At 42.8% G+C, this 23,624-nt stretch overlaps 1 protein-coding gene across 1 annotated transcript in view; it reads right to left on the bottom strand.

Annotated features, from left to right (window-relative positions):
* The window catches only part of LOC139471247 (vitrin-like), a 42,470-nt gene extending 18,846 nt beyond the window's left edge, over nucleotides 1-23,624 (bottom strand). The window contains exons 1-8 of the mRNA XM_071253545.1: nucleotides 23,543-23,624; nucleotides 21,185-21,223; nucleotides 19,072-19,154; nucleotides 18,660-18,731; nucleotides 14,749-14,899; nucleotides 13,450-13,535; nucleotides 12,879-12,950; nucleotides 12,417-12,519 (exon numbers count right to left, since the gene is read on the bottom strand). Of these exons, the coding sequence (XP_071109646.1) occupies nucleotides 12,417-12,519; nucleotides 12,879-12,950; nucleotides 13,450-13,535; nucleotides 14,749-14,899; nucleotides 18,660-18,731; nucleotides 19,072-19,154; nucleotides 21,185-21,223; nucleotides 23,543-23,564 (628 nt within the window). The 5' untranslated portion in view covers nucleotides 23,565-23,624. The remainder of the gene's footprint in view (nucleotides 1-12,416; nucleotides 12,520-12,878; nucleotides 12,951-13,449; nucleotides 13,536-14,748; nucleotides 14,900-18,659; nucleotides 18,732-19,071; nucleotides 19,155-21,184; nucleotides 21,224-23,542) is intronic.

The raw sequence follows: 23,624 nt of genomic DNA, 5'->3' as shown, positions 1-23,624 counted from the left end.
TAACCGTCAAGCTGAATTCTTAATATCGATTCTGATGGGTCATTCAGAGACCAGATTCAAAGGTTTCAAATCATAATAACAACCTCTGATTAGAAGAGATGATTTGACGGAAGCTTATATTCTTTGGATTTTGTTTTGTTTCTTAATTCGGACAACACATGTCTGTACAATATGCTGACCTGCAACATTCAAGTGAGTGAGTATGGTTTTACGCCGCTTTTAGCAATAGTCCAGCAATATCACGGCGGGGGACACCAGATATGGGCTTCACACTATGTACCCATGTCGGGAATCGAACCCGGGTCTTCGGCGTGACGAGCGAACGCTTTAACCACTAGGCTACCCGACCGCCCCTCAACATTCAACGCGTGACTACTAATGTGAGATTGTACAACAAATCTACCGGACAAGATAGAACCTGAAATAGAAACACAAAGGTTTTCAATGCAGAGCTTCACACGTTACCACGAGATTAAGTGTTTGATGGTAGGCCTTGGCGTATCTGAGTTATGGTGTTCAAAGCGGCATTAAACCCAACTCACTCACTCACTCACTCACTCACCCACTCACTCACTGGTAAGTTATGGAACATGTTGCCTAGCCTTTGTGACATTCAATGTTGCCAATCACCGGTGAAAATAATCGGTCGCATTTCGGTGGGTCTGAACACTTTGCACATTCTGTCAGTCAGTTTAAGAGCGCTGATATTATTCTGCCTGAACAATAGATTATCGTCTTATGGAATTCGTTAAAGGGATGCCGATGTGACGTTAAATATTAACTCACACACTCACTCACGTTAAAGGGATATTCCACTCCGAAACTAGTTTTTCATCGTTTTTTAAGTAATAACACATCATATTTTTCAAATTTACTTTAAAAAATATATTCTTATATAAAAGAAAGAAGTCACTAAAGATGACAATCTGATTTTGCGTTCATTCCATGGAGCCGGCCATGCTTCGGTCTCGCGAGAAATTGTGAGGTCAGCGACACACTACCGGAAGTTTTCAAATCGAAGATCATGGCGTTTGCCATTGATGTTTAGCTGATACTCTGCGTTTTGAACATGCCGCCATACCAAGGTTGGGGAGTTCCGAAGATCCGGCCGAGGGGAATCATATGTCATATTCCAAAGGCCTCTAAATATCCAGGAAAGAAGATGATCGCTGATCGGTGGCTTCATAACATTGGCAATGACTGGACGTCAACAACTTCCACATCAGACACAGGGTAGATGTTTTGGGCAAGGGTGACACAAGGTAGATGCTTGGGGCAGGGGTGACACAGGGTAGATGCTTGTGGCAAGGGTGACACAAGGTAGATGTGTGGGGCAAGGGTGACACAAGGTAGATGTTTGGGGCAAGGGTGACAGAAGGTAGATGTTTGGGGCAAGGTTGACACAAGGTAGATGCTTGGGGCAAGGGTGACACAGGGAAGATGTTGGGGGCAAGGGTGACACAAGGTAGATGTTTGGGGCAAGGGTGACACAGGGTAGATGTTGGGGGCAAGGGTGACACAGGGAAGATGTTGGGGGCAAGGGTGACACAAGGTAGATGTTTGGGGCAAGGGTGACACAAGGTAGATGTTTGGGGCAAGGGTGACACAGGGTAGATGTTTGGGGCAATGGTGACACAAGGTAGATGTTTGGGGCAAGGGAGACACAGGGTAGATGTTTGGGGCAAGGGTGACACAAGGTAGATGTTTGGGGCAAGGGTGACACAAGGTAGATGTTTGGGGCAATGGTGACACAGGGTAGATGTTTGGGGCAATGGTGACACAAGGTAGATGTTTGGGGCAAGGGTGACACAGGGTAGATGTTTGGGGCAATGGTGACACAGGGTAGATGTTTGGGGCAATGGTGACACAGGGTAGATGTTTGGGGCAAGGGTGACACAGGGTAGATGTTTGGGGCAATGGTGACACAAGGTAGATGTTTGGGGCAAGGGTGACACAAGGTAGATGTTTGGGGCAAGGGTGGCACAAGGACGGTTTACTATTGCTCTGCTAACCTTTTTGTCTGTATCAGAAATTGATCACAACAAATTCCTGCAATTTTATTGCCAAAAATTAATTGTTCCCGGAAATGTTTGACAAAGTAATTATGCTTCAGACTGTGAAATGGAGTAAGCATATACTCCAAAACGTTGTGCTCCTAATAATAAAGAAGTTGACATCCATAAGTTCTCTTCCTTATGTGTATTACTTCTAAATGCCTTTCAAAGACCTGAAAACAGAGATTGTCCCTTTGTACATTTCAGCGGATCATATGTATTCAAACTGATGGGGGACACGGGTGGCCCAGTCCTCTAAGGCGCTGCGATTCGCTGTGCAGAGTTGCGTCCCTTAGGCACGCCAGAACCTATGATTGTGGGTTCGAATCCCGGTTCGTCCCGATTATGTTTCTTGGTTTGTCAGCACCATACCCGTGCTCGTGGGTTTCACCGAAGTGGTAAACGTCTGAGACCTGCATCACTTCGGGCTTTCCTCCCACATTAAGCTGACACACCGCGATATAACTGAAATACTGTTAAAAGCGGCGTTAAACCAAACTCACTCACTCACTCAAACTGATGAGTGGTGCCTTGAGTGTAGCCACACGAGCCATCACGTGTTTCCTTCTCCAGCTGCTGATGGTGATAGTATGGCGTGTTCTGATTATACTTACCACACCGAAACATCGGGTCAGCATCACTGCTTCTCCAGCTGTGCAGTCTACATCAGTAGAATGTTCAATCCGATTCTACACAGGATGAGCAAAGTCTTCATGCAACATTTGATTCGTTTTTTGACAAGCTTTTCATACACGAATCAAACCTATAGGCATGTTCCTGATGTTGCTTCATTGATTAATTTAAAGTTGGTCAATCTCTTTAAAATCAGATCTTAGTTATCGCTATCGCTAAACATAGATCTGAGGATATCCCGTTTCAGGGCATGCCAGACCGACCTTTCGCGAACTTTGACCGACCAATGGAATGACTGACATTATCCAAGACAGCTTTCGCGAGCTTTTCGACACCAGTTTCAAACTTGCGACTTCGAAACATATTTTGACATAATCTTGATTACAAATATTAAAACTGAACAAAAGAACCTTCTGGAATGGCTAATAGATGGCCTTGCTTGTATGGATAGAACCATAGCCCGTAACTGTCGTTCGGAAAACCCCGTGTTAAATTTTCAGGATCACTTTCATGATCTGGTCAGCGACGCTCTGATTGGTCGGATGAAATGTCGTTCTGACGTGACCCGTAATGGGATGTCCTCATATCTTTGTTTAGCGCCAGCTTGAACTGGGATCTGATTTTAATGAGATTGAAAATTGGTTGGCATCTAAACAATTATTTTCAGCCTTTTCATGAGGAATTCTGGAAAGCAAAACATCAATTTCTGTGACATCAGTACAGGTTCACCTGTTCAAGTGACCGGAGATGGTGGGTGTCATTCACCAGGTTATAGTCTGTGCACAACACTCATTAGCAAATTACACCATGATAGATCACAGTTCCTTAAAAATAGAATACCTGAAGTTGAATTGGGGACACAATATAAACGATATACGTATCCAGGAATGGAACAAATTGGCCTTGACTCTCTGATGTAGATCTTGTAAGCTTTACCGACTGATGAAAACAAATATGATGATGATGCTGAAATCACTGATGAAGATTCAAAACGTTAAAGCCAGAAAAAGCAGATCTATACCGAAACGTCGCCCTTACAGTAAATAAAGAACTTGTTATCTATAAATTATCGCTACTTTGTCATCCGTCAACTTCTTGTAATGCCTATCAAACAATATCAAGTTAAAGCCAGAAAATAATCTCAATTATCTGCCGAAATATATTTCATTTGGTATAAAAGCCAAAACACTGATGAAAATCATATAATGGTTCACTGAAAATCAGCGATGAAAAAGGTAATTTTGTCCTAATATTCCGGTAGCACAATGTGAATAATAGCTCCCTTCTGTTGTCTAACGCGTCACCAAGCAATATCCCTGTCAAAGGACAGCAGCATGTAAACAATCGCATCTTGAAAAGACAATCCAGGGGTCAGTTTCATGATGTGCAATGATCCACATGACGTGGTACAACGTCATCCTGTCAACCAAGTCATCAAGCATGATCACTGGACCCATTAAAGTAAGGTGAGGTGAAATTGGCACTTATATAGCGACGTGCATGCACGTGTGTATGTGGCTGCTTGTACTAGTCCGGACTGATGCCGATTTATAGTGCTAGCTCATTGAGATACCATGCCGCAGTTTAACATAAATACCCCGCTCAGACACAGTATACTGACTCCGAGCCGACCAGTCCTTGTTTTAGCCCCTTAATGCGCCAGACAGTGTAACAACAAGTACCATCTTTTAACGTCTTTTGGTATGACGCGGCCGGGGATCGAACCCCGGACCTTCCGCTCTCCGGGCGGACGGTCTACCACTAGACCACGGAGGCGGTCCATGAAAATAAGTGCCAGTATGGAGGCTAGGGAACTCCCTGTACAAGTCATAGTATGGAATAGTATCGCACATCATGCTGCGTGCCATATTTTATAAATTTATCAGAATGTCTGCCATGACTAAGCCCCAAGTGGTTTATTCTCCTGCAGTGTTTTATTGTACGATAAACAACGACCAAAAGTCGCTTTCTTCTCATATGAGACATCCCATTCATGACCAGCCTTTTTATGGATAAAAAATGTACAAATGTTAAAAAATTTTACCCTTGTTTAAATAATGATCACTCCCTGAATAGCATCAAAACTCGGCAAACTCGGACATGTCCATTTTATGAACAGGGGGGTTAAGTCTGGTATTTCCCAGATATCCAAACGTGGATTGTCTGTATTTTTTCTCCCAATACCGATTGTCATATCGCTCCAACGTTTGGATGCGATCATATGGCTATTGCGATTATCTACGTTGCCTAGCTACATCTATGGAGAGCAACACACTAGAAACTTCCCTCTCAAATGAACGTCGTCCAATTTACGACTTCATCAAGTTGCGATGCATGTTCGAATCTCCAGAAATGACGCCATGATAGAACAATGTTTTATCGCCAAATAAAGCACGCCTCGTTCATCATTGTTTTTTGCGATAAATCGCGTATCTGTCTTATATTAGGAAATATAACTATGTGGACATCTAATAGGATAAACCAAATGATGATGTGTTCAGAGTTTGAAAATACATTGTGGAACGTAGTATATCATAAATACAAGGTCGCTAGTATAGCATTACTCACTCATCACACGTTATGTCACGGACGAACAGGAGCTACTGGTGATACTCTGGTTTGGGATAAAGATTAGCATCAGTAATCATATCCATATCAACAGCTGTGTGAATAAAATTTGAATTCGCATGGTTGGTTGGTTTGTTGTTTAACGCCGCACTCAGCAATATTCCAGCTTATATTCCGGTCTGTAAATAATCGAGTCTGGACCAGACAATCCAGTGGTTAATATCATGAGCATCGATCCACGCAATTGGGATCGATGACATGCATCAACCAAGTCAGCGAGCCTGACCACCCGATCCCGTTAGTCGCCTCTTACGACAAGCACAGTCACCTTTTACGACAAGCATGGGTTGCTGAAGACCTATTCTACCCCGGATCTTCACGGGTTGAATTCGCATGGGAACCTTTTCGATGCTGTTTTTTGACTTGACATTCAGACATAGATTTTTTGTTGTAATAATACACCGCAATGTTAGACATAACCACTACTCTCCTTGTACCGGACTAGCAACTAGAACTGGAGAGTAGCTGGTGTTGCCCACGGATAGTGAGTGAGTGTGTATGGTTTTACGCCGCTTTTAGCAATATTCCAGCAATATCACGGTGGAGGACACCAGAAATGAGCTTCACACATTGTACCGATGTCGGGAATCGAACCCGGGTTTTGGCGTGACGAACGAACGCTCTAACCACTAGGCTACCCGACCCCCCTGTCCAAGGATAGGCCATGCTGTGTGACATATATTGGTATATACATACATAGCGGATATCACGCTTGTGTATTTGGTATGTGTGTTTATTCTGAAGACAGAATATTTACCACCCAAACCACTAAAGCGTGATAACCTCTTTCTCACATAATGTTAATGTCTCGTCCAAAAAACAACCCTCATCTATCACGAACCGTTCCTAAACATTACAAGGGTTCATGGAATTTCCGATTTAATATATATTTCATCACAAAAAAGTGGTGTATAGGAACATCCTACACATATACTGGCCTTTAGCGGTAATCCATCATCCGCCCGCTGGGGTACTCCCCCTTTATCAAAGGGAAGCTACTCTAGTCTATGAGACGTCACGTTTGTTTAGGGTCTACCTGGCCTGTTATAGCGAGGCGAAATGCAGTCATATCTCCACACAGGGACAAAATGAAACATGTGTTGCATTGAGCTGAAGACTCAATGTTTGTTTGTAAACACAGAAAGTAGTACCTACCTGACCTTTTATATTTCCATATTTAGTCGTATATGACCCTTGTCTGTTGGCTTCGTCCTTCTGCGAAATCTACACATCAGGTGATAAATATGCGATCTTAGCAGCCCTGTTGAAGGAGTTGAATTATGCTGTTGGTCATCCTCCCGAGGCAAGGGAGTTAACTGACTTTAAAATTCCATCTTCCCGAGGCAAGGGAGTTAATTGACTTTAAAAGTCCAAACTAGGCTGGAATTCCCGGGATCGATCGTAGCACCACTAGTGGCTGTTACGAGTTACGTCCCTTCTATGCCTCTGCTATGGACCAATCAGATTCCACCTCTTGCATTTGCTTTAAACAAAATGGCGGCGCCCAGTCAAGATGATCTGATCGACAATCAAGATTTATATTGTGAGAAAACGGGTCTTACATCGCGAAGTGAATAAAATCACGTGAGCAGTTTGATTAAAAATATATGTTGACAACGAGTTCGCGGTGCAAATGCTGTGCAAATCCTGCAATCGACCGAAATCTGCATGGAAGTTTACGAACCGGATTTCGATTTCGATCCGCGCGTTTGATTGGACTATGCATAGACTCATTAGTCCAGCCAAAATCTAACTCCGTAATACCAGCCTAGCTCGGCAAGGGTGGAAACTGGACTTTTATAGTCAGTTAACTCTCTTGCCTCGGGAAGATGGATGTTGGTCCGGTGTATACCATTTCTAGAGGCAATGACATATGCAGGTTGCCGTTTCATAACTAACAACGTTTAAGTTAATGTGTCAAGGTGGTCAAATAAATCGAGGGATGAGGCTGCTTCTCATTGGGCATGTGATGATAATTTTATTATCACTAAAATAATCTCAGATTCCCACAGTCTGACAGGAGTCTTTGAGAGTCTTTCAGTAACAGGTTAACGGCATTCATTTTATGTCAGCGATTCTGTCACTTCTTGGAAAACAGTATAGTCAGGTCTGGTCATAGTCGGGACTAACATAGTCGTATGTTAGCCACGACACACTCAGGAATCACTTTCCGGACACCTTTACGAAGCCTGTATTGTCTGCAAAATATATATGTGGTACATTTGAAAATAATACTCAGTTATGGTAAATTTCGAGAATTTCTATAGGTGGTGTTATTAGTGCCCTGCTGACAGATGGCCTGTATGTACTGTTGGTAATCATTAACGGTAACTTGGCATTTTGAAACATGTTAGCACTGTAAGGTTTCCAACGCATTTTTCCTATATTTACAGTATTCAGGATTCAGGATTTCAAAGATTCATAATCTGGATTTTCTTGGGGTGGTTGACTATCGGTACATAGAAGCGATATAACCATTTTTTTATTCACTATATCACTGAAATGTGCTTATGCATCACTGATAGCGATAGAAGTGTCTGCGACAAGGCGAACTGTTTAATAGTGTTAACTGCTTCACCATAGGCACCCGCCAGCGACTAAAATGATGTCCGATACAATTCTGATGTGTTCCAGTGTTTTTGTCAGTTGAACAAGTGACTTTCCTTTGCATGTGTTTGTGATGGATGCCATCGGTAGGACAGGATACGATCACCTTTTCGCGAGTACCTGGTATCATCAGTGGGAAAACAGTGGATTACAAAACACCAATTAAAAACATACATCAGATTCATATCAAAAGGCCAGTCTTTAAAATTCCACTGTAAAACCTTGGCAGGGGCATTCTGACGAAATCATGTTGGTTTCCTGGTTAACAAATACATTTGCAGTGTTTCGCCATGTTAAAGAACCTAATCACACAGTAGTTTAACGTCATGAAAGGTTTATAATGTGAGTTAAAACTGGTCAAATGTGAAAGACTTCCCGAAATTTGTCACAAATAAACTACAATTCTTTTTAACTCGACAAGGCAACGCACTGTTGAAAAAGACAAATAGATGTCCGTGAGACGGAAGATGAGTCGTAGGGGGCTGTATCCCAAGGCTGTCGGCCAGAGATGGTTAGGGTGAAGTGAGGTTAAATGGGGTTTGACGTCGCGTCCAAGATTATTGCACTTATATAGCGACGTGCATGCACGTGTGTGCGCGTGTGGCTGCTTGTACTAGTCCGGACTGATGCCGATGTATAGTGCTAGCACACTGAGATACCATGCCGCAGTTTAACATGAATACCCCACTCAGACACAGTATACTGACTCCGAGCCGACCAGGCCTTGTTTTAGCCCCGAGCGCCAGACAGGGTGATAATAAGTACCATCTTTTGGTATGACGCGGCCAGGGATCGAACTCAGGACCTTCCGCTCTCCGGGCGGACGCTCTACCACTAGACCACGGAGGCGGTCCAATAGGATAGGGGAAAGGAAGGGCTACTCGCTGAAGAGAAGCGCCTGACTGGATCCCACATAAATATAGCCCAAATCAAGGAGCCACCATCTTCTGTAGAACTTAAAGTTCAAGAAACCGGCAAGTGTGAGAGCCAGGGTCTACGAGAGTGGTCGACCCAGACGCAGATTCTCCAACAGGTCAGCCTTGACCACTAAGGGTGGGGGAGGGGACTTAGTCCTTGGGAGGACTTGAACACAAAGGCCAACACACAGATGAAGTCTATGGGACTAGAGGTCTTTGACAGCGACTCTGACCAGACACAGGAGTGTTTCCAGAGATAGGCAGTCGGGTATTAATGGTAGATCAGTCATAGAGCCACAGATATGATACCGTCTACAACACAATGATGCTGCTTGGGTTGTCAGGTTTAAGGGCTCAAATTTGAGACTGCTTGTGGTGGGAGTAGTTCTTTAACACCTACTGAATAGGCCGGATGATTGACTTGTTAAAACAAATTGTTTAAAGAGACGCACGATTGATTTTTATGGATTCGCAAGATAACATTGGGGCAAAAAGTGTTGTCTGACGATTCAAGCATTTTAGAAACCCCGCTGTTGATATGAGGAAGCATGGACACTTAATACGATTTTTGGGTCCATGGAGGAAGCACCAAGGAACAGTCTTTAATCGGCAAACGCCGATTCTTTGGGCAGGAGCTTTCTTAGCAGGCCCGATCTCCCCTTTAACGTGATTTTAAGAGAGAGTGCTGTCAGATACTAATTGACCCTGGTGACAATAAATGGTTTGGTCTTCGCCATATTGTTGAAAGAACTTCAGCGCAAATTCGGCAAGCTATGGCAGAAGCCTTTTTTTCGGAACCCGAATGTTGATTTTATGAAACGTTCTCTGATTGGACTATCGATATTTGCGAAAGTCCAATTTATTGAGCACAGCTGGAATATTGCTGAGTGCGGCGTTAAACAACAAACAACAACAACAACAAGCTGGCCCATACCCTGGCACTCGTCACAATCTGGTCCAGTCTATCCGCTGCTATCGTCATCCGACAACTAATCAACTCGCTCTTCAACCTCCTGCTACATACAAACGTGTAGTGTATCTTAAGCTTGATTTTCATGTAGCTGCATTTCGTGTAGGAGAAACCATGTCTCCGAGGGATTACTAAAGTCCTAACGGAAATAAAAAAAAAAATGTTTTTCGACCTCAGATCTTAAATTATTGCAGTTAATATACAAAATATGTAAATATTCAAACAACTAAATTAGTACTAATTGGGCCGTGGCACAAATACAGCGGATCAAATGTTTTTATGCCTTTTTACACGTAAAAGTGTGTAAAAATGTGAATAAAACAGACTATTGTGAAACAGGGCATAACCAGGTGTAAGCAGATCAAGGTGAATGTCCATGACCTATGACACCTTGACGACAGGTGAGAACAGGTGCATAATGCCTATAGTCTGTTTCTGCTATGTCAATTCGGACTTAGTTTTATTTTTGAATGTTGAAAGTGCCGACAAATTACCTCCTGTAAAGTACATTTTGTATTGTTCACTGAGATCAAACAAGCAAATCCAGACTAGTTCTTTTTGTTATTTCGTATTTACAGCTACGTAACACTTTGTGTCGATTTTTAAATTGAAAAAAAAACCAGTTTTTTTTCATTTCCGTGAGTACTTTTTTTTTTTTAGAGACTGTATTAGCTAGTAGGCCCCCTCCGGACGTTTCCAAATGTGAGGGTTTACAATCTCTAGTAATCTCAAGGAGACATGGTTTGTCCAACTGATAACCCGACTCATCGCACAGACAACGTTTTTAATTAAATAACTGTAATAAAAACTCTCAAATGTATAACCTGTATCGGAGATGAAATATCGCCTGCAGTCGTGAACTAGGTTCAATGAAACCGGTGACCTCAGCACGTGGGTTTCGCAACGGTGCGAAATCTGCACGTGCGTCTCGCAATGGCACGAAATCTGCACGTGCGTCTTGGAGGCTGTTCGTAGCTTTTGTTCTATCAAGGGTTTACAGTGATTGTAAGCTCTCCTGCGAGGTGTTACCACAATTTCAAAAACTCCATATCGAGTTACACAAACGGCCGGTAGGTTTATAAATACAATTACTGTTAATTTTCAGTGGAATATCACTTTAACGAGGTTTTTAATTTACTTTGCAATACCGTTATACGTCATATACTGCACAGTGTTTTAAAGGGATACTGACATATCACTATTTGCATATGCCTATATTTGTTATTATCATAGATAAAAGTATCCCTATTAAGTTGAGTACTTTAGTATACTTTAACATATTCTCATGTTGTTTTCCACGTTGAAATGTTTTGAAACTTTAGGTCTGTTTAGGGTTCTTCTTTGGCTAGTCACCTGTACTAACGTTCAATGAATTAGTGAGTGAGTTGGGTTTAACGCCGCTTTTAACATTATTCCAGTACTATCACGGCGTGACAGCTTAATGTGGGAGTAAAGCCCGAAGTGATGCAGGTCTCAGACGTTTACCACTTCGGTGAAACCCACGAGCACGGGCATGGTGCTGACAAACCTAGAAACATAACCGGGGCGAACCGGGATTCGAACCCACAATCATAGGTTTCAGGCGTGTCCAAGGGGCGTAAGTCTCCACAGCGAATCGCGGCGCCTTAGACGACTGGGCCACCCGTGCCCCCCAAACGTTCAGAGTTGAGCATCGATGGTCACCACCGATCTTAAAAAAAACCGTGCATATTAGGTTTTCTGGCGCTTGAAATCAACACAAACTGTGAAAAGAACTTTCTGGCGAAAATAGTCTGTCTAACTTAGTGAGTGGTTTAACAAAATATATCTTACGTTTTGTCAGCCCGAACGAAAGTCCAAAGTGACGCTTGGCGTAGATGTTTAAACGTTTGTGTCCTGATGCTGGTGCTGACAACAATGCATTGTAATCTTTGGCGAATCAGCGGATCCTGGTACAACTATGGGAGGCAACTCTGCATTGTTTTGTAACTTGTCATCTCCTGTGCTGACATATTGTGTGGAGTGTCAAATGAATCCCTACTGAAAGCTGTATTCTACCTTGAATTCGGAACTTATTCGATTCTGATTGGTTGTCCAGAGGTCTCAAATATCAATAACAATCTCTGGTCTGAAGGACAAGGTTATTTTGCCCAAGAAATTTGATCAATCTTCAGGTGTATCGATGACCTGATATCGTTCAATAGCCATCAGATTCCCTTCCACTCATTTACCCACCTGAACTAGAAATAAAGGAGACCAGTGAGACGCCTCATCTGTTTCATATTTAGATCCATGCACAAAAATTCAGTGTGTTAAAAAACTCTCCACAAGACTGTATGACAAGAGGGATAACTTCAACTTTCCAAAAGTCAACTTTCCCTTCATGTCGAGCAATATTCCTACAACTCCAGCCTTTGGTGTTTTCATTTCACAACCTATGAGGCACAATCGATCATGCTCTTTTTCGAAACTTTCAAAGAGCTTCATACGACTTTTGCTCATAACGCCTCAGCAAAGCTTTCAAAAAGTGTCATGGCAGACAAGCGGAGGACATTCCAAATTTGAAATTGTTCAAGCGGTGTTAAACCCAACTCAGTCACTTGTTAGGTTTCGCCCATGCTGCCTTACCTCTGTGGCACTCGTAGTTGCAGGATGACGTGTTGCAGCAGTTAAAGCACAGGTCCACCACGTTGTCATACTGTCGCTTGGAATTGTGTTTGGCATCGCATTGCTGAAGTATATATTGCTGGATTTATATGTCTTAAATCTAGGCCTCTACACCCGATCCCGTTACTCGCCTCTTACGACAAGCACAGTCGCCTTCTACGGCAAGTATGGGTTACTGAAGAACTATTCTGACCCGGATCTTCACGAGTCTTCTGGTATAAAGGACAAGATAATATTTGCTGTGTTGAAATGTCAAATTTGGGAAATTATATTTGTGACAACTGTTGAATGTAGCCCTTTTCGCTTCCTTTTTCGTGCAAGTTTAGAATTTATACCATTAATAAACACACAAGTGTAGCTAAAAGAAGTTCAAACAAATCAGAAACAAAGTTTTAGATGTCAGACTGAATGAAGTGATCATACCGACTTTTTGACACAGCCCGCGTCATACAGTTGTTCAAAGGTGTCTGTTAACTTTTTTTCGATAAAGCAGACCTGTGATAAAAACATGAAAGGAAATAACTGATAAATCTGCATTGAAGGATAACAATATATCAGAATAACATTATACACATTTCTCGCCCCCGTAGGGACGATTTTTTACCCTATTTGCAAGCATCCATTAATCCCGGCCCCAGGATTATTTTAACAATATTGATGTCATCCTATGAAACGTATTTCCCAATGAAGATAAACGACATCTGGCGGTGCAGTAGTGTCAGGTCAATGGACCTCGACTCATGATCAGAGATGATCCTATCGACACATCAATATTTTAAAAAGAGTTTGTTTGTTTGTTTGTTTGTTTGTTTGTTTAACGCCGCACTCAGCAATATTCCAGCTATATGACGTGCGGCCTGTATATAACCGAGTCTGGGCCTGACAATCCAGTGATTGACATCATGAGCATCGATCCACGCAATTGGTAACTGAAGACCTATTCTACCCCGGATCTTCACGGGTCGTTTAGCTTCAGTATTAAATGGCAGTATACCTCGTCTGGTTCACAGAAGTCTAATTGCGTACAGTAGGACATGTTCTGCAGACCAACACACGTTGCACATTCCAGTTTCCCTGTATCTGGTGGAAATTGAAAAAAAAAAAATATTTTCTTAAAATCTAATAGCCATAAATTGTTAGAGAAGTATTTACTTTTAAAAAAGGCCTTCAAACCCAAGATCTGAAACTATTTTTACAATTTGCAGTAAAAATGTTTGGTTGGTGTTGTTGTCTCAGCAATATTCCAGCTTAATTGGGTCAGTCTGTAAAGAATCGAGTTCGGTCCAGACGAGCCAGTGATTTCTGTGACCAAATCGCAGAGTCTGAATTCTAGATCCATGCGGTCGCCTCTTAAAACATGAATGCCCTGCATCCCAAAGTGGAATTAAAGAAGGAGATTTGGATGCTAATATGTCCCTCGTTGAAGTTGATATTCATTACATAACGATAATCATATTATTGTAATTTACCTGTATTCCTGTACAGTGTCCAACAGGTATCTGAAAATCCATGCTTATCCATGCTCATTGGAGTGTCCTTACCTCAAACTACGCTTCATTGGAGTGTCGCCTTAATCCATTAAAAGTGATGTCAAAGGCTCTGGTAATTGTTATGTACTGTTGTTGAGTGTGACGTCAAAGGCTCTGTTTAGTGTTATGTACTGTTGTCGAGTGTGATGTCAAAGGCTCTGGTTAGTGTTATGTACTGTTGTCGAGTGTGACGTCAAAGGCTCTGTTTAGTGTTATGTACTGTTATTGAGTGTGACGTCAAAGGCTCTTGTTAGTGTTATCTACTGTTGTTGAGTGTGACATAAAAGGCTCTGGTTAGTGTTATGTACTGTTGTTGAGTGTGACGTCAAAGGCTCTGGTTAGTGTTATGTACTGTTGTCGAGTGTGACGTCAAAGGCTCTGGTGAGTGTTATGTACTGTTGTTGAGTGTGACGTCAAAGGCTCTTGTTAGTGTGATGTACTGTTGTTGAGTGTGACGTCAAAGGCTCTGGTTAGTGTGATGTACTGTTGTTGAGTGTGACATCAAAGGTCTGGTTAGTGTTATGTACTGTTGTTGAGTGTGACGTCAAAGGCTCTGGTTAGTGTTATATACTGATGTTGAGTGTGACGTCAAAGGCTCTGGTTAGTGTTATGTACTGTTGTTGAGTGTGACGTCAAAGGCTCTTGTTAGTGTGATGTACTGTTGTTGAGTGTGACATCAAAGGTCTGGTTAGTGTTGTGTACGGTTGCTGAGTGTGACGTCAAAGGCTCTTGTTTGTTTGGTGTACTGATTTAATGTATCTTACCTTTTCCCCCACACAGGTGCATGTTGCACAGATCTGTATCACAACACTGTTCACACACATGAGCTGCAATGTTCTGCCGCTTGCGGCCTGTGAGGGCCAGGTTAGGCTGGAATGCGTCATGAGGTCTTTTGTACCCCAATGCAGCACACGACTGAAGGAGAAGTTGGGTTCAGAGTTGGAGAGTGGTCTTACATATTATCCAGCGATGCTTTTAAATATCCGAATTCTAACACGGTTGTATTTACCGTCTGAGTATTATACGCGTAAAACTACATTTCAAATCCATATATGACCGCCTCCGTGGTCTAGTGGTTGAGCGTCCGCCCGGAGAGCGGAAGGTCCGGGGTTCGATCCAAGGCCGCGTCATACCAAAAGACGCTAAAGACGTTACCCTGTCTGTCGCTCGGCATTAAGGGGCTAAAACAAGGACTGGTCGGCTCGGAGTCAGTATACTGTGTCTGAGTGGGGTATTCATGTTAAACTGCGTCATAGTATATCAGTGAGCTAGCACTATAAATCGGCATCAGTCCGGAATAGTACAAGCAGCCACACAAACACATACACGTACATGCACGTGCAATAATCTTGGACGCGACGTTTAAACCCAATTTCACCTCACCTCACCTCAAATCCATATATACTCTCCAAAACAAGAAACGCATGACCGACTGCATTAAAATGTAAATTGTTTATTTCACCAAAATGGCTTAAAAAGTGTGGAAATACGCCAAAGATGATCTACATCTACGGGTGTGATTATTTGGTATTGGTAATTGTGCCATTTGGTTTGAAATTTACACTGAGGGTGTGTTGTTCACAAATTTCTAAAACATGTCGCCCAAACGCCACCTTTAGCGTTTCAAATATTCAAATTATGGAGAAAAAACGCAAAGACTCTACCTGGTTATAAAAAGAAAACATCTGTCCACAATATTTTTAAATGGTTTAGCAATTTTGAGCGAACTTAACTTTGCCACGACTTGAATGTGCAACACAATATCGCCATAGGCCGACTTCAAGGGTAGAAAGTGTCAGACATCAGTGGACAACCAGAGTACCATTTCATGTCTCGTACGATTTCAGCATTCTGAGTCAACCAATGACCGTCCACGTTCCGACCGACCACGAGTCACTCCACCTGCCCAAGATCGGTACATCCGGGTGCTGCATTTCCGTGATCGGACTGTCACGGCCAAACACACAGCTGCCAACGTGCTAGGACTACGAAGGATATCCGCCAAGACTACGGAATCTCCTTCGCCAGGTTGGATTGAGAGCCAGGAGACCTTACTTTGGCCACGTCTTTCGACGTCATCGCCACCATCAACGCGTTCTAGAATCTGCGGCATTGGAGACGAATATGGTTTTGTGATGAATCACGTTTTCTCTTACCAAGACGTGATGGCCGAGTTCTTGTGTACAGGCGTGTAAACGAACGTTTCGCACCTTCTTCCTGCCACTGACGTCCAGCGTTAGATTTTCCAACATGATAACGCCAGGCCGCACACGGCTCGCGTCTGGGGATCCTTTCTAACCAATAACATTGTAAATGTGCTTTCTTGGCCATCCAGATCGCCAGATTTGAATTCAATTGAACATCTTTGGGATGAACTCGTCCGACGTCTACGACAGCGTCAACCAAAGTGAAGATCCGGGGTAGAATAGGTCTGCAGCAACCTATGCTTCCAGTAAGAGGCGACTATGCTTGTCGTAAGAGGCAACTAACGGGAAGGGATGGTCAGGCTCGCTGACTCTGTTAATGCATGCCATCGATCTCAATCGATGCTCATTATAGTAATCACTGGATTGTCTGGTCCAGACGCCCGTCATATAGCTGGAATATTGCTGAGTGCGGCGTTCGACCAGAAACCAAGCAACCAACCAACGTCACCCACAACCTGCAACATGTCATGACCTGGCTTGAACACTGCAGGAGGAATGGAGAAAGATCCCCCAGGCCAGAATTCAGAGAGTAATACAGACAATGCCTAGACGTTGCCGTGCAGTTATGCAAGCACATGTGGTCATTACAGATATTGAACTTGACGTCCCCACTGACGTCACCATCTGCACGACATCCGTGTGTTATGAAACCTTGAACATCATATACACAAACTGTGTTACTCCAATTGTGTGAAATTTCATGCTTCAAAGTACCCGTGAAGATTCGGGGTAGAATGGGTGTTCAGCAACCCATGCTTGCCGTAAAAGGCGACTATGCATGTCGTAAAAGGGTGACTAACGGGATCGGGTGGTCAGGCTCGGTGGCTTGGTTGATCCATGTCATCGATCCCAATTGCGTGGATCGATGCTCATGATTTGGATTGTCTGGTCCAGACTCAACTGCCGTCATATAGTTGGAATATTGCTGAATGCGGCGTTAAACAACAACAACAAAATCATGTTTCACAAAACAGTTGTTCATTCTCATGCTTTGAAATAAACCCATCAACGGTTTAATCTTTTAGCTTTGCGTTTCTTTTCTTGGAGAGTATACATTAAGAAATCCCACGTTACTCTGATAATTTATTTGATTTATCCCCAAAATTATTTGTCCTTTTCTTAGCCAAAATGGCCAAAAGTGACATTTCGGCAATATAAATGTACACAAATGTCACAGGGATCACACAGCCAGGTGGTTGGATGTCCTCAGATCTTTGTTTAGCGGTAGCGTGAACTAAGATCTGACTTTAATAAGATTGGTCCTTTCCACAAAAGCTCAAGCCTCGCTAGTTTGATTGGCTTCAAGAAAAGTCATTACATACAAGACCTATGCGGGTTAAGGGCCCGTTGGTCTAGTGGTCTTGGGCCCTGAAAATCACCGAGAGGAGTTGTCTTACTTAACTGTGCAAGGATGCGCTGACTGTGAGTTCGAATCTCCGAACTGCCCTGGTCAATTCATGATATTTGGTTTGTCAGCACAGGACTGTTTCGATAAAGCGGTACCTGTCTTTTATATATCTTGGTCTCTTGGGATTTCCTCCCACAAAGAAATTCAAACGCCGTGATGTAACTAAATTAATGTTCAAAGCAGCGTGAAGACCCAACCAACTCATCGGTTACCGGAAAGTCGACGCAGCCCTAGCAATGGTAGTAATATGCTTTGCATAAGTTATCGTTGAGGTAGTATTGACACACCGATGAGTGGAGTCTCAGCTCAACCGTGTGTTTCCTCCGAGCAGCACATCCTGCTCGCGATCGCCCATACACACACAGTAGGAATACCATCTTCCCAAGGCAAGGGAGTTAACTGACTTTAAAAGTCCAGTTTCTTTCCACCCTTGCCGAACTAGGCTGGAATTCCTGGGCTCTATCGTAGCGCCACCAGTGGCTATTACGAGTTATGTCCCTTCTATGCCTCTCCTATGGACCAATCAGATTCCACCTCTCGTATCACTTGCATTTGCTCCATACAAGACGATCTGATCGATAATCAAGGTCTATATTTTGATAAAACGGGTAGTGCATCAAATCACGTGAGCACCTTGATTAAAAACATGAAAAGATTTCGATTCCGTTGGGCGATTTTAATTAGACTGCATAGACCATTAGTCCAGCCAAAATGTAACTCCATAATACCAGCCTAGTTCGGCAAGGGTGGAAACTGGACTTTTAAAGTCAGTTAACTCTCTATCCTCGGGAAGATGCAGAAATGCCAGACTAACTGAATATCTACTTGAGATTGGACATTTTATACATTTTCACAAACGCAGACAAGTGCACATGAATACTGCAACACCTCTTTCAACGGGTACGGAATAAGAAGCTATTGGATGGTGATTAGGCGCAAAACAATGGTGTCTGGCCTTCTTGGCCGAATCTGTTATAATGGGGTTGGGTAGCAGGCTTAACGCTGGGACAGTATTGATAGGCAATGGTCGTGTTTCTTAATGTGACGTCATGATACTCACGGAAGTAAGTTTGCAGCCAGTGTCGTACAGGATGTGCCCCAGATCTGTGATGTACTTTTCAGTATGACAGATCTGAAACAAGTGTTGGTAGATTTTTGTAATTATATATCATATGTCATATGAAACTATTGTGTTTTCTGTAACTTCTTTGGAGTGGTATACTTAGTGTCTACACATACACATACGTATGAAATAAGACGTTCTCTGAACAAATTGAACAGCACTGGAGTGGACACGTGTATATAGAATCTAACAAAATAGAGCATGACATGACGACCAGAACTTATAAAAAGAACCTATTGATTACAATCTATTTAAGAGAAACATTTAGTGGCCATGTAGCATTGTTTCCTTAATTCTGGATATTTTATCGTCAAATATGTTGTTTAATTAATTCATATATTCGTCTCACCTCGATCTCGTCGCATAGCACATCCTTCTTGCAGTCCTCGGGCTTTGTCATTCTACTGCACTCCAGGCAGCGAACGCGGCTACCTGGTAAATAAAGCCACAAAACCCTTTCCATATCCAATAGAAATGGCTGCATAAAGCAGAGTCGATATTCATTCCGACTATACCATGAACATGGGTTTATGATTCACTATCAAATAGATATGAAACCAGGTGTTGGTGAAAGGTTAGCGTATCCTGCCCCACCGGTGGCACCGTCACAAATACCAGGTAATCATTAGTGTTGTCAACGCGCATGTGTTGACGGGGAAATTAGCTCAGATTGAAGACGAAGAATACGTTGAGTCCAAAAAATTTTTAGTCGGCAATAAAACAAAATACAATTAGAAATATGTCGAGCGGAGATTCCAACTCAACAAGTACAAGTGAAGTCCAGCAAGCAGGCGTATCCTACTCGCGGCTGTACATACAGGTGCCGTCGGAATACCAGACTGACTAACAGTAAAGATGTAAACCTATATATACACTATTGGACAACAATAGACAGACAAAGAGACAATAACGTTGCCCTTGACATGGGGCTTATGGATGTGATTACAGACAAGGCCTGGGGAAAATGGATTAAGGCTATAAATGTCATAATGTGAAATGCTGTGTTAGACAATGGTTCAACTGACCGCCGTTACGCATGGATTACATCATGTTAAAATAGTTCAGATTTCCTAAACGATACTGTACAAAAAGGGTTGTTGTTCAGAAGCTACAATTCTTTAACATTGCGTTGTCCAGAGTGCAGTTAAGTCACTCTGTGACAGTATGTCTGAATAGTAGATACACGACGCCATGCGTGTCCAATTGATGGCCTTAGCCGAATGTTTCATATGTCAAATTTTGTCTTTATTCAAATTCATAATGTAGTCCTACAAATAGTTTCGTTGGTTTTACGCATAGTATATATTTATGTTATTCTATTTATTCATGTCAATGGATACATCATGTTATAATTAAATGTTGTATTTCATAATATTAATCACGCATCATTGTTTCAGGGAAAAGGATATACCTTGTTTGTACGCATACTAGCCAGCTGTTACACGTCACTGACAATTTCTCAGGTCATATATTTCAATGTTTATTTGTTTTGTTTGTTTGATGTTTTACGCCGCACTCAGCAATATTCCAGCTGTAAGACGGCGGTCTGTAAATAATCCAAGTCTGGACCAGACAATCCAGTGATCCAGTGAAGGCGCTAAGTCTGTGAGTTAAAGGGTCGTCGGTTAACTGAAGTTTGAAGTATTAACTCCGATTAGGTGAGGTGAGGTGAAATGGGGTTTAACGTCGCGTCCAAGATTATTGTACTTATATAGCGACGTGCATGTACGTGTGTATGTTTGTACTAGTCCGGACTGATGCCGATTTATAGTGCTAGCTCACTGAGATACCATGCCGCTGTTTAACATGAATACCCCACTCAAACACAGTATACTGACTCCGAGCCGACCAGTCCTTGTTTTAGCCCCTTAATGCCGAGCGCCAGACAGGGTAACAACAAGTACCATCTTTTAACGTCTTTTGGTATGACGTGGTCGGGGATCGAACCCCGTACCTTCCGCTCTCCAGGCGGACGCTCTACCACTAGACCACGGAGGCGGTCAACCAAGTAAGCGAGCTAGACTACTCGGTCCCGTCATTTGCCTCTTACGGCAAGAATAGTCTTTTACGGCAAGCATGGGTTGCTGAAGACCTATTATTTCAATGACTACCGCCTGGCTAGCACAATGAAACACACTAAAGAAACACACTGAAGATGACCTGGCGTTAATTATTAAATCAATAATTAATAGATATGCATGTCGACATAATTAAGCTGAATACGATATTCATATTGACATGCTGAGTGAGACAAAAATACTTGTAGTGAAATGTATTACATGCCCAGGATTGCGGGATTTGACTCTCTTTCGCCTTTTTTCAGACTTTCGTTCGTTTCACAAAATGATTATGAAAAGCATTTGTCAATAAGTGCAAACACTCATCAGTTTTACTGGACGTTCCATATTAATTCATTTGTCTGATTTATCCTATCACTTTTTCATTTGTAAATATGCACTTACCAGCAGCAAACTGAGCACATCCCACAAATGCCACAGCAACTGAAGCAGAAATCCATGCTGACATATAATTTTAACTCAAAATATATTTCAGTATATACCGTATTCGACGTAAAAAGCGCCCACGGCGATATTTGCTAATATATTGGCTAGTGAACAATCCCAATTAGCACCCCTTCCGATTGATCAATGTACACAAGACTTATTTATTCGTGTTTAATACGCACTCGTATGTTTTATGCACCCTTAATTATGGGCCATTGAATTCTTGAAAATACATTTGTTGTGTTTGATAAGTACATACCTTTCTTTTGTATCATTTCAGACTGTCAGCATACACCACGAAGTTTTCGATCTTTCAACTCTGTTTGTTTCTCTCACCAAAATCATATTCCTATAAGAGCCCCCTATTTTTAATTTTGAGGAACGCCCTGGGCGTTTATTACGTCGAATACGGTAGTTTTGTTATTCATGTGCTCCACCCCTGTATAGTTTTACCCTGACATTTTACAGCTAAAGCACGGGGGTTCTTATGTAATGTTTGTAATTTGAACAGTGTCATGACGTCAGCTCGTTTTGACGTAACTCCAGGGTCATCTTGCACAAAGCGATCTTAGCGCTAAGACTACCGTAAGCCTATGTTAAAGCATGGGAGTTACGATCGTCTCAGCGCTAAGATCGCTTTGTGCAAGTGGGCCCTGGGGTTTACTTTATCGTAGGATATATCTAACAGGACAGTGATTGATATTATAAGCAACGATCAGCCAATCGCAGAGCCTGATGGTACGATGAAACACGATCAGCCAATCACCGAGCATGATGGTACGATGAAACACGATCAGCCAATCACCGAGCATGAAGGTACGGTGAAACACGATCAGCAAATCACCGAGCATGAAGGTACGGTGAAACACGAACAGCCAATCATCGAGACTGAAGGTACGGTGAAACACGATCTGCCAATCGCCGAGCCTGATGGTACGATGAAACACGATCAGCCAATCACCGAGCCTGATGGTACGATGAAACACGATCAGCCAATCACCGAGCATGATGGTACGATGAAACACGATCAGCCAATCACCGAGCATGATGGTACGGTGAAATACGATCAGCCAATCACCGAGCCTGATGGTACGATGAAACACGATCAGCCAATCACCGAGCCTAAAGGTACTTTCCCTTGAAACGCCTTTTAAGGGCATTTATTCTAACCGGAACGTCTACGTACGTCTACACACGTACGTTCGCTCGTCACGCCGAAGACCTGGGTTCGATTCCCGACATGAGTACAATGTGTGAAGCCCATTTATGGTGTCCCACGCCGTGATATTGCTGGAATATTGCTAAAAGCAGCGTAAAACCATACCCACTCACTCACTCACGCAGGAAGTGGAACCTGTACATTTTGTCAACCGTAAACACCTGGGTTAGAACAGGTCTTCAGCAAACCATGTTTGTCGTAACAGGCGACTAACGGGATCGGGTGGTCTGTTTAACCCCTTAATGACGAGCGCCAGACAGGGTAACAACAAGTACCATCTTTTAACGCCTTTTGGTATGACGCGGACGGGAATCGAACCCCCGAACTTCCGCTCTCCGGGCAGACGCTCTACCACTAGACCACGGAGGCGTGAACTTGGGGTTAGGACTTGGACGATAAGCAAGTGATTTCACATAAATCTGACCAAGATTCTGCAGGACTTTTTTGTGCATATAAATAGAATATATATATATATATATACACCTGAATTATTGCAATAAAACATTGTTCAGTGAGTGAGTATGGTTTTACGCCGTTTTTTTTGCAATATTCCAGCAATATCACGGCGGGGGACACTAGAAATGGGCTTCACACATCGGACCCATGTCGGGAATCGAACCCGGGTCTTCGGCGTGACGCGCGAACGCTTTAACCTCTAGGCGACTCGACCGTCCCTAATATTGCCGAGTGAGTGAGTGAGTGAGTATAGTTTTACGCCGCTTTTAGCAATATTCCAGCAATATCACAGCGGGGGACACCAGAAATGGGCTTCACACATCGGACCCTTGTCGGGACTCGAACCCGGGTCTTCGGCGTGACGAGCGAACGCTTTAACCACTAGGCGATCCGACCGTCCCTAACATTGCTGAGGCAAAGTGTGCACGTATCATGTAATCAATTTGTACGACAAAGGCAAACACGTTACTGTCTAACATTTATTGCCCAGTGCCTACCATCGCTTCAATGCCATGCATAAAGTTGAAATCGAAAACATTTATCTGTAAAAGTATGTGTCATTGACTGAAGCAGATGTTCCATAACTTCAAAACTGACAGATTTCATATATCTGTAAGGTAACAAAAAGTTACTGTACTTACAAAATATCAAACTCTTATCCATTTTCCAGCGCCTTTGTGTCACTTACATGTAGGTCATAGCTTGAAGGCATACCATTTGAGC

The sequence above is a fragment of the Haliotis cracherodii genome, unplaced genomic scaffold (genome assembly GCF_022045235.1).
Source record: "Haliotis cracherodii isolate W230 unplaced genomic scaffold, xgHalCrac1.p SCAF_22, whole genome shotgun sequence".
NCBI lineage: Eukaryota > Metazoa > Mollusca > Gastropoda > Lepetellida > Haliotidae > Haliotis > Haliotis cracherodii.
Note: the sequence above shows the minus strand (reverse complement) of the source record. Positions and strands in the feature narration are given on the sequence as shown.